The 11426-nt window shown below is 42.0% G+C and overlaps 1 protein-coding gene and 1 long non-coding RNA gene across 3 annotated transcripts; both read right to left on the minus strand.

Annotated features, from left to right (window-relative positions):
• Positions 1–1060: 1060 nt before the first annotated feature.
• On the minus strand, positions 1061–1746 carry LOC139022913 (uncharacterized). Its single transcript, XR_011473979.1, has 2 exons — positions 1656–1746; positions 1061–1503 (listed from the first exon to the last, which is right to left on the minus strand). It is a non-coding gene; the product is annotated as an uncharacterized lncRNA (long non-coding RNA).
• Positions 1747–1754: 8 nt separating this feature from the next.
• zgc:77262 (RRM1_2_CoAA_like domain-containing protein) lies at positions 1755–4077 on the minus strand. Of its 2 annotated transcripts, none has more exons than XM_023968590.2 (2): positions 3989–4077; positions 1755–3506 (listed from the first exon to the last, which is right to left on the minus strand). In XM_023968590.2, exon 2 carries the CDS (start codon positions 3371–3373, stop codon positions 2408–2410), a length of 966 nt encoding a protein of 321 aa, XP_023824358.1. In that variant the 5' UTR covers positions 3374–3506; positions 3989–4077; the 3' UTR covers positions 1755–2407. The 2 variants fall into 2 exon arrangements, with proteins under 2 accessions (XP_023824358.1, XP_023824359.1); XM_023968591.2 differs by having other exon boundaries at positions 3723–4037.
• Positions 4078–11426: the final 7349 nt, after the last annotated feature.

Consider the following 11426-nt stretch of genomic DNA (forward strand, 5'->3'; position numbering starts at 1 on the left):
TCATGCCCAGCATTGGAAATCAATATAATTTATTGCACAGCAGATGATAAAAAAATAAGTCTTCAAAATGGCGGCTGTTGAAATTCACTTAATGATAAATGAATGACTAATCGTTATGCTTAAATACTTACAAATCCTTAAATATACCATAAGGAACCGTACACAGTGATGTGGTTTAGACAGAATGGAAAAGGAAAGAGGGTCGAAAGAGGACAGTATCCGATTCTAATCGATGTGCTTGAAAAGGGATCACATGGGCCAAATCCTAATTACTTTCCAGTTCTTTGTCCTCATTCTCACGTGTCAATAAAGTCCTTCAAGACCAGATCAGCAAGGACAGAGAAATAGGACATTTCAGATTAGATTTTTTGGACATAACTGAAAATGTGCACCATCGTGGGACCATGGATTAGACCGGGGAAGTGCACCATGGAGAGGTTGCAATGTTGCACACCATCTAAATAAATACTAAAACATTATCAGAGACCATGCTGGAGGCCCTGTACATCCTTACATTCAATTTCAGTACTTTCAGTTTTCCTGTCAAGCTCATTACACAACTTGTCACTTACCTTTTTCAGATGGATGAAAGCTTCCATAGAATAGCTTATGTACAAGATCAATTAAATAGCAGCAGGTAAGGGTTACATTATACCGGTCCTACTCCTCTATTTGGAGAAAGGAAGTGACTAAACAAAAGGGAAAAGCCATGTGTAAGGTCTTACACAAAAGTGAGTTTAGTCACAGTTTAGCACCCCGTGGGGGGTTGTTTGTGGAGGTAGGTTATATGAAAGTTCCTGTATACACCCGACACCTTACCTTCTACAGATGTTTGACCTCCAAACACCTCAACACCATTGACATAGTTCTAAGCTACTCGCTTGACCACCGGTGAGGATGCTTTCCCCCCCCTTCAATTCATATTTGGTTGTAAAAGGACACAAATAATTTCAATTAAACAATTTGTAACTGTCAATCATGTATTTGAGCAAGAATTATTCCACTATCACTTCGTAAAGATAGTCAACTAAAAAATAAATGAAATGAAAAATCGACGGGATCAGAGGTCGAACATTTATTTAAGCGGCCAAATGACAACAGCGGCGGATCAAGACATTTGTTCATGTATTTCTTCTAATAAAAACAAGTCAGATTTGTCCTTATAGGCGTAGATTTCTCAATTATTTTATCTTGGATTACATCCATTTTATACAAAAACAAAAAGGACTTGTAACTCTACGGACAGCGAGTGATTCATATGCATAATGTCAAATAGATATACAGGCTGTGTCTCCGGAGGTGCAACAATTTTTCGGTGGTTATCTTTTTATTTAGTCGTCAAGTCGATGAATCGGCCGTATCGGGTTTCGTTTCGGAGACAATGCTTTATCCTATGATGCTGCACCGAACGTGGCAAGGCCTTCAGATGAGATGAGCTTGGTCAGCTGATGCAGTGTGCATGGTTAGTCAGTCAGCTAGTTTGCACACAACAAACACCCCAACCTTTGAATTGTGGTGAATGACAAAAACCTGAGTGAGAGGGATTTTAGGGGACTAAAATCCTCAGGAAGAAAATAAAAATGTCTTCGAGAAAAGTGTATCAGGACTTGACAACAAAATAAATGTGATAGACAAGTATGATATAAATAACTTACCACTGATAATTACATATCAATTTCCCTTCAAACTGTCTCTAAAAAAGCAGAAATAGTTTTAGTCAGTGCCATCCACTCAATGTAGGGAGGGCCACTCAATAGGTGGCCCGTAATGATTTTATTTGCCGATTTAGGAAATATGTTCACAAGTATTACTACGCATAAAGAGGTATATGTGATCATATTCCAATGTAATCAAGGTTTGAAATTATTCTGTTTTTGTCAAATATGATCTGTTTTGGATACTTGAGGTCAATTTTCAGTGTACAAATTATTTATAACTATGTTCCGGCTTTCCAACCCTCCGCTGAAAGAAAATCTGCCCACGGCTGAATGTAATTGGGGACCCCTGATATAGGGCCTACTACACAAAACTTAATTCCTATACTACATWAAAAAAATCCTAAACTCCTTCAAAAATTCAAAATATGACATTAATATTAACAAACACTCAAAGACACAAGCCTACCATCTCAAGTCTAAAAATCTGGCAACAATGAAACACTAATATAAAACGCATTCATATACTGCTGATATGGCTGGTGATTATTCATGATCAACAAAAACTAGTCAAAATCAATAAGTGTGCTGCTTGACTTGACAAGTAAGCTTTATGAATGAACAGTATTGTTTCCATTACCCGTTTTTCTATATAATATACAATTGCACCCAGCTTAAGAAAAACTGCGCACTCATTGCCAACATACTCATACACGGCATCTTCCACCTAAATAAAATTTCAAAAAGTGCCCTTAGTAGCCCCTACCAAAACCATTGGAGTACTTCTCCTCAAAGTAATCATCCTTATCAAAGCCCGAGCCCAGAGCATAGCACATAGAGGAAGGAGGGGGCACAGAGCTGCCACCAACAAAATCTCGCTCGGCACCCCTTCGGGCATAGCTGGCAGAGGAAGGTGGGGGTGGAGACCAGCTAGCCAGGGGACTGCGCTCCCGGTAATAACGGGAAGTAAGGGGGGGAGAAAGTGGCCGCTGAGGGAGTGGGGGAAGCCGTCGCTCATAAGGATCCTGCTCATAGTAACGTGAGGAGGAAGAGTATGGGTCATGGCGGACATGCCTCTCATATAGGTCACACTCGTAGTAGGCCCTAGGGGGGGGTGGGGGAAGGGGAGGAGGAGGGGGATAGCGACCACGAGGTGCGTAGTAGTCACCGTGTGGAGCTCGAGGGGGGAGGTAGTGAGGATCGTGGTGTGGGTGAGGTGGATAGTGGTGAGGTGGGGGAGGGTAGTCATCCCCTCTGCCATTTCTGGCTTGATTGTTGCGGGAGATGGATACAAAGATCTTTTGGCCCTCCATTTTAGAGTGGTTTAACTTGGAAATAGCCTCATAGGCCTCATTTTCTCTCTGCATGTGCACAAAGGCAAAGTTCTTCACAATGTCACACTCTACCACCTTACCAAACGGTTGGAAGAGCTCTCTTATCTTAGCAGCTGTGGTCCCCTCAGGGACATTCCCTACGTAGATCTTGGTGGCATTGCGGACCTTCGTAGTGGCAAACTCCACAGTGATGGGCGCCCCATTCAGCTCATGCTTATGGAGTTCTGCCACTGCCTTCTGGGCTTCCTCCTCCTCATTCATGTGCACGAAGCCATAGTTTTTCAGAATGTCACAGTCTGACACCTGACCGTATTTCTCAAATAGAGTACGCAGTTCTGGTTCTGTGGTTGAGGAATTCACGTTTCCAACAAATATCTTCACCATTTTAGTATGGTAGCTAACAAGACACAGTCTTGACTTAGCTGTTGCAGAGAAAGGTGTGTATCAAGTGTAAATGAGGATTCCTGGAGGACTCTTCTTCAGCACTCAAACGGTGACAGAGCAGCTTCTTCAGTCTCTAAAACCAAAATTAAGAGGAGTTAGATAGCTATTAAGATCTTATTAGAAACGTTATAGTAAATTGGAGTGCTGGGGGTTTTCTCTGGCACACTCTTGGCTCTTAGGGGTTAACATTAGCTAGCTTGTTAGCTAGAAGCTTGTTGCAGCCAGGCTAGTGTCGGAGCTGACTAGTATATTTGCTAGCTGACTGATAGCGAGTTACAAAAGGACTTACCAAATACCTTAGTAGATGTAGACTACTGTAGCTAGAAAAATAGTTTTGCTAGTGTATGTAAGGTTAGCGAGCGCGCTAGCTAGCCAACTAGCTAACAGAAAAGCTGCCAGCAGCAGGCTAGCTAACAACGTTATAGTAATGTTAGATRTGTTTAACCGTTAGTAACGAACTACATCAAGCTAACGTTACCTAGCTACCTTTTGAGGTTGTACAAACCAAGTCACTTTTGTTTAGTCTATTTCTGTACAAATGAACTTTAATCTCACCTTGCCAGTTAGGTTACGTAGCTAGCTATGTAACGTTACCTTCCTTGTACTTTGATGGCTTCTCAACAGCCCCCACATCAGTTTCCACTAGATAACACAGCCACAAAGTCACAATTGTCTATATCGAAAACGTTTATGAAAATACAAACATGATTTTGGGAATTTAATTTAAGGTTAGGCATAAGGTTAGCAGTGGGGTAAGAGTTAGGTTTCCAATAATATTTTAATAAAATTAATTGTAGAAATAGGCGGGGTTTATGACTTTGTGGCTGTGGTAAGTAGTGACTACACCTCACTGACAGCAAATGGCGTGAGTCAGGCAGCAAGCCAGCTGGCTAACTGAAGAAGGAAGAGGAGTTTGTCGTGCAGCTGCGTACCAATACCAAATATATTCTAATATAATATATCTGTGCCAATACAGTCTATAGTGGCTTCCTTCCCGTAGGAGATTCTCCTCGTCTTTCTTCTTTGGTGCGGTTTATCGGCGGTTTGCATCCAACGTTATGGTGCCTTACCGCCAGCTACTGGACTGGAGTGTGGGCCATAGACATGTAGAACGTAAATACTACCTGCCAGCCCTGTTGCTCTTAAAAAAGATACAATGTTTGAGACTATATCTAATGACGTTCTACTCAATATCCTCTTTAAACGAATTTCCTGTATCCCTTCTCCCTCATACTACATCTCATCCTCTCTCTTTCCCTCTATTACTGCCCACACTGTAGCAATACATGCTCCATGGTCTCTGTTTCCTGGCAATAATCACACTTTCCTGTTGGATGCTTTCCTATCACATTTATTCAACTGGCTGTGTCCCACCCGTAATCTTGTCAAAATAGCCTTCTCTCTTCTGTCCCTTGCTGTCCCTTCCAGGCTGTATCACAACCGGCCGTGATTGGGAGTCCCATAGGGAGGCGCACAATTGGCCCAGCGTCGTCTGGGTTTGGCTGGGGTAGGTCGTCATTGTAAATAAGAATTTGTTCTTAACTGACTTGCCTAGTTAAATAAAGGTTAAATAAAATAAAAAATATTTTGCCATCCTCCCCGACTTTCCTCTGTACTTGAAATAAATGCCTGCCCTTAGTATCTCTATTCCACTGCTCCTGCCATCTATGCACCATCACTGTCCATATCAGGCTTTTTGCCTCTTCCTTGCTCATTGAAACTACAACATCAACACCCCCACTACTAAGTGCTTGTTCAACCAGTACATCAACTGCCTCATTCCCCTCCACTCTCACATGGGCTGGGACCAAAGTAAATCCTTTCTGTATACACATTTGTCTAATCCTGCCATGGGTTTGTAGCACCTAATAAGGCAGGTCTTGTCTGCTATGTGAGCTTAAGGACTGGAGACTCATTAACACTGCACGTGAATTAGAGCAAATAACTACTCTGTTTGGCTTGACTTCCTCCACCCACTGCAAGGCCAACACTATCTCCTCCGTCCTTGACACAGAAACCGATGAGTGGTATTCTTCTTTGGTATCATGGCATTTGCACATTTTGTTTGTGCATGCCACCACCTACTGTAATGGGAGTGTGTGGTTAATCAAGTTACATTTTGTGATACCCCCCAAAATAATTTCACCACCAACTAACCCTACACTTATATACCACTATTTCATCTTCTTTTTTCACCACATTCCACTACTTTGAGCCGAATTAATCCTACACCAGGCTGACGGCCTGGGAGGATGGGACGCTTTTGTTAAACACACCTTGTAAGTCTTTTGCAGTAAAACCTCATACACACAAGTACTTCTCTGCAACTGCCACCACAACATCTACAGTGCATACTGAAAGTATTCAGACCCCTTGACTTTTCCCACATTTTGTTACGTTACAGCCTTATTCTAAAATGGATTAAATTTWWAAAAAATCCTCAATCTACACACAACACCCCATAATGACAAAGCAAAAACTGGTTTTAAGAAAAAAATTCTAATGTATAAAAAATAAATTAAATTAACTTATTTACATAAGTATTCAGACCCTTTGCTATGAGACTCAAAATTGAGCTCAGGTGCATCCTGTTTCCGTTGACCATTCTTGAGATGTTTCTACAACTTGGAGTCCACCTGTGGAAAAATTATATTGATTGGACATGATTTGGAAAGGCACACACCTGTCCTTATAAGGTCCCACAGTTGACAGTGCATGTCAGAGCAAAAACCAAGCCATGAGGTTGAAGGAATTGTTCGTAGCTCCGAGACAGGATTGTGTCAAGGCACTGATCTGGGGAAGGGTACCAAAACATTTCTGCAGCATTGAAGGTCCCCAAGTGGTCGCCATCATTCTTAAATGGAAGAAGTTTGGAACCAACACGACTCTTCCTAGAGCTGGCCGCCTGGCCAAACAAAACAGGGCCTTGGTCAGGGAAGTGACCAAGAACTCGATGGTCACTATGACAGAGTTCCAGAAGGACAACCATCTCTGCAGCACTCCACCAATCAGGCCTTTATGGTAGAGTGGCCAGATGGAAGCCACTCCTCAGTAAAAGTCACATGACAGCCCGCTTGGAGTTTGCCAAAAGGCACCTGAAGTACTCAGACCACGAGAAACAAGATTCTCTGGTCTGATGAAACCAAGATTGAACTATTTGGCCTGAATGCCAAGCGTCACGTCTGGAGGAAATCTGGCACCATCTCTACTGTGAAGTATGGTGGTGGCAGCATCATGCTGTGGGGATATTCTTCAGCGGCAGGGACTGGGAGACTAGTCAGGATCAAGGGAAAGATGAACGGAGCAAAGTACAGAGATGAAAACCTGCTCCAGAGCGCTCAGGACCTCAGTCTGGGGCAAAGGTTCCCCCTCCAACAGGACAACGACCCTAAGCACACAGTCAAGACAACGCAGAAATGGCTTCGGGACAAGTCTCTGAATGTCCTTGAGGGCCCAGCGTGAGCCCGGACTTGAACCCGATCAAACATCTCTGGAGAGACTTGAAAATAGCTGTGCAGCGATACTCCCCATCCAATCTGACAGAGCTTGAGAGGATCTGCAGAGAATGGGAGAAACTTACCAAATACAGGTGTGCCAAGCTTGTATCTTCATACCCAAGAAGACACTAGGCTGTAATCGCTGTCAAAGGTGCTTCAACAAAGTACTGAGTAAAGGGTTTGCTAAAATTTCTAAAAGCCTATTTTGCTTTGTCATTATGGGGCATTGTGTGTAGATTGATCTGGGAAAAACAATTTAATCAATTTTAGAATAAGGCTGTAACATAAAATGTGGAAAAAGTCAAGGGGTCTGAATACTTTCCGAATGCATTTGTAGGTTTTTCTATGATTTACATTCAATTTCTGCAGTACAGTTTCCATTTTTTTAATTTGACCTTAATTTAACTAGGCAAGTCAGTTAAGAACAAATTCTTATTTTCAATGACGGCCTAGAAACAGTGGGTTAACTGCCTTGTTCAGGGGCAGAACGACAGATCTTTACCTTGTCAGCTCTGGGATTCGATCTAACAACCTTTTGGTTACTGGCCCAACGCCCGGCACAAAATCGCTCACGGGGTAACTGACATACACTAACATAACTTTGTCAGGTGAAGACTGCTTCAAAACTAAAACGGAAACAGGAGATGATGCAGCTGTTGAGAACCAAGGGATAACTATTCTAAGGACAAGCGCATATCTGTCTTCAATTACTATAGTGCAGAGCTGTTGCGGAAAATTAAATATTAAGATGGGATCAAGATAGAATTGGCAGCCAAAAACATCACATACTCTCTGATGTTCCCTGCAAAGCTACACATCACCCATGAGAGCAAGACCCACATCTTTGATTCAGTGCCTAATGCCAAGTCATTCCTGCGCTCCATTCGGATTACACCACCTTCCAGACCTGAGGACAGGGTCTGAAAAAAATATGCCAACTATGTGGCAAACTGTTGGGTCCAGAAGAAGTGAGAGACAGATGGACTCAAGGCCCAAGAAGTAGCCTAAAACTACCACAGAACATTTTCCAGTCCACATTGAGTGCATGGAATATTTCACCCATGMTGGTCTGTTTACGGGCTCATCCCTTTTTTTGCATCTAGGCTACCCCTATTAAACAAAGTGAAATTGTGTAGTGATAAATATTAGGTCAGATATACTATAATATAGGCCAAAATATGTTTCCACAATTGCCCCACTACTGGGTCTTGTGAGGATCCCCTGGTTTAAAGAACACAACACCAAGATCTGCAGTCCAGGAATGCGTAATTCTTCCGTGTTCTAATTCACTGTCCAATCTCCTTTCATTTTAGCAGAGACACTTGTTTTTGTGTTGATTTTCACGTTGTTTCTATTAGAGGTCGACCGATTATGATTTTTCAATGCCGATACCGATACCGATTATTGGAGGACAAAAAAAGCCGATACCGATTAATAAAAAATAAAAAATAAAAAAAGAATATATATATATATATATATATCATACACACACACACATTTTTGTAATAATGACAATTGCAACAATACTGAATGAACAATGAACACTTTTATTTTAACTTAATATAATACATAAATACACACACAGCTCTGAAGTGACAATGATATTGAAGAGTCTGCTTAGGAGACAAATACTCTCAACTGTTTGAATAAAAATAGAGTTTAAGTTACCTGTGATGAATGTTGAAAACAAAAACATTAATTTCTATATGCAGGAAATCCTATTTTAATAATGGGCATGGTTAGAATTGACAACCAAAGTGCGAGTCATAATTCCCATGACACCTAGCAAAATCTGAAAAGCGGTTCCTTCATTTATTCCATAGGATATTTTTAGATTCACTTAAAATAAGGTCTGTGTTTCGTGTAGGCTTACATCACCGTGCCAATTTTATAACTGTGTAGATATCCATAGGACAAGGTAACTCTGATCAATATTGGCAAAATATAAGCGAAGATAAAAAAAATTGTAGAGTGGATTTATGAAAATATGTTGACAAACGTTACCTTATCCTAGTGAGATTTACAAGGGTATCAAAACGTCGAGGCGGTTTAAGCCTGCACGAAACACAGCCCTTATTTGAAGTAGATCAATACATTCTCTATGGAATACATGAACGGTAAAATGACGAAGGAACCAATTTCAAATTCAGCCGCAAGTTATTACAGGAATTATAACGCGTCGACTATTTCTCTCTAAACCATATACCTTTGACTAATCCGGAAACTATCACCTCGAAAACAAAACGTTTATTCCGTTCCGTATTTTATCTAACGGGTGGCATCCATGAGTCTAAATATACCTGTTACATTGCACAACCTTCAATGGTGTCATAATTACGTAAAGTTCTGGCAAATTAGTTCGCAAAGAGCCAGGCGGCCCAAACTGTTGCATATACCCTGACTCTGACTCTGCGTGCAATGAACGCAAGAGAAATTACACAATTTCACCTGGTTAATATTGCCTGCTAACCTGGATTTCTTTTAGCTAAATATGCAGGTTTAAAAATATATACTTGTGTATTGATTTTAAGAAAGGCATTGATGTTTATGGTTAAGTACACATTGGAGCAATGACAGTCATTGATTGATTGTTTTTTATAAGATAAGTTTAATGCTAGCTAGCAACTTACCTTAGCTTACTGCATTCGCTAACAGGCAGGCTCCTCCTGGAGTGCAATGTAATCAATGCAAGATTGGATCCCCCGAGCTGACAAGGTTAAAATCTGTCGTTCTGCCCCTAGGCCGTCATTGAAAATAAGAATGTGTTTTTAACTGACTTGCCTAGTTAAATAAAGATTTAAATAAAGGTTTAAAAAAATAAAATAAAAAAATATCGKCAAATCTGCGCCCAAAAATACCGATTTCCGATTGTTATGAAAACTTGAAATCGGCCCCGATTAATCGGTCGACCTCTAGTTTCTATGTGTGTTTATTGCGCTGTGCTTTGTATTGAAACGGAAAACAAAAGAGCATTGCTTTCTGCAGTTATGGGTCAAAGGCAAAGGTCAATTCAAATCAAGGTCTGTTGTGATTTACAGGCAGTGGCCAGTTTATTAGGTACACCACCCCGCTCACAGAAATAGTTAGCTCCTACTGACAGTGAGTCACGTGGCCGTGGCTTGCTGTATAAAGGAGGCAGACAGATATTCAGTTACTGTTCGATTGAGCATTAGAAAGGGCAAAATGGGTGACCTAAGAAACTTTGAGCGCGGTATGATTGATCATCGGTGCCAGGTGCCGTTGTTTAGGTATCTCAGAAAGGGCCGGGCCTCCTGAGCTTTTCACACACAACAGTGCCTAGGGTTTACCAAGAATGGTCCAAAACAATTCTAAAACATCCAGTCAACGGCAGTTCTGTGGGTGAAAACAGCTCGTTGATGAGAGGTCGAAGGAGAATGATAAGAATTGTGCAARCTTACAGGCAGGTCACTAACAGGCAAAGAACTGCACAGTACAACGAGTTGTGTTCTGGCAATCTCGGAACGCACAACACGTCAGTCATTGTCACGGATGGGCTATTGCAGCAGACGACCACACCGGATTCCACTCCTATCAGCTAAAAACTAGAAGAAGCAGCTCCAGTGGGCACGCGATCACCAACACTGGACAATTGATGAGTAGAAAAACATTGCCTCATCCGACTAATCCTGGTTCCTGTTGCGTTATGCTGATAAAATATAAAAATGAAATATCACATTTACATAAGTATTCAGACCCTTTACTCAGTACTTTGTTGAAGAACCTTTGGCAGTGATTACATCCTCGAGTCTTCTTGGGTATGACACTACAAGCTTGGCACCCCTGTATTTGGGAGTTTCTCCCATTTTCCCCTGCAGATCCTCTCAAGCTCTGTCAGGTTGGATGGGGAGCGTCACCGCACAGCTCTTTTCAGGTCTCTCCAGAGATGTTCAATCAGGTTCAAGTCCGGGCTCTGGCTGGGCCACTCAAGGACATTGAGACTTGTCCCGAAGCCATTCCTGCGTTGTCCTGTTGGAAGGCGAACTTTCACCCCAGTCTGAGGTCCTTAGCGCTCTGGAGCAGGTTTTCATCAAGGATCCCTCTATACTTTGATCCGTTCATATTTCCCTTGATCCTGACTAGGGATGGTGCCAGGTTTCCTCCAGACGTGACGCTTGGCATTCAGGTCGAAGAGATGGATCTTGGTTTCATCAGACCAGAGATTCTTGTTTCTCATGGTCTGAGTCCTTTAGTTACCTTTTGGCAAACTCCAAGCGGGCTGTCATGTGCCTTTTACAGAGGAGTGGCTTCCATCTGGCAACTCTACCATAAAGGCCTGATTGGTGGAGAGATCCTTGTCCTTCTGGAAGGACCTCCACAGAGGAATTCTGGAGCTCAGTCAGAGTGACCATCAGATTCTTGGTCACCTCCCGGCCCAAGGCCGTTCTCCCGATTGCTCAGTTTGGCTGGGCGGCCAGCTCTAGGAAGAGTCTTGGTGGTTCCAAACATCTTCTATTTATGAATGATGGAGGCCACTG

The sequence above is a fragment of the Salvelinus sp. IW2-2015 genome, linkage group LG23 (genome assembly GCF_002910315.2).
Source record: "Salvelinus sp. IW2-2015 linkage group LG23, ASM291031v2, whole genome shotgun sequence".
NCBI classification, from domain to species: Eukaryota; Metazoa; Chordata; class Actinopteri; order Salmoniformes; family Salmonidae; genus Salvelinus; species Salvelinus sp. IW2-2015.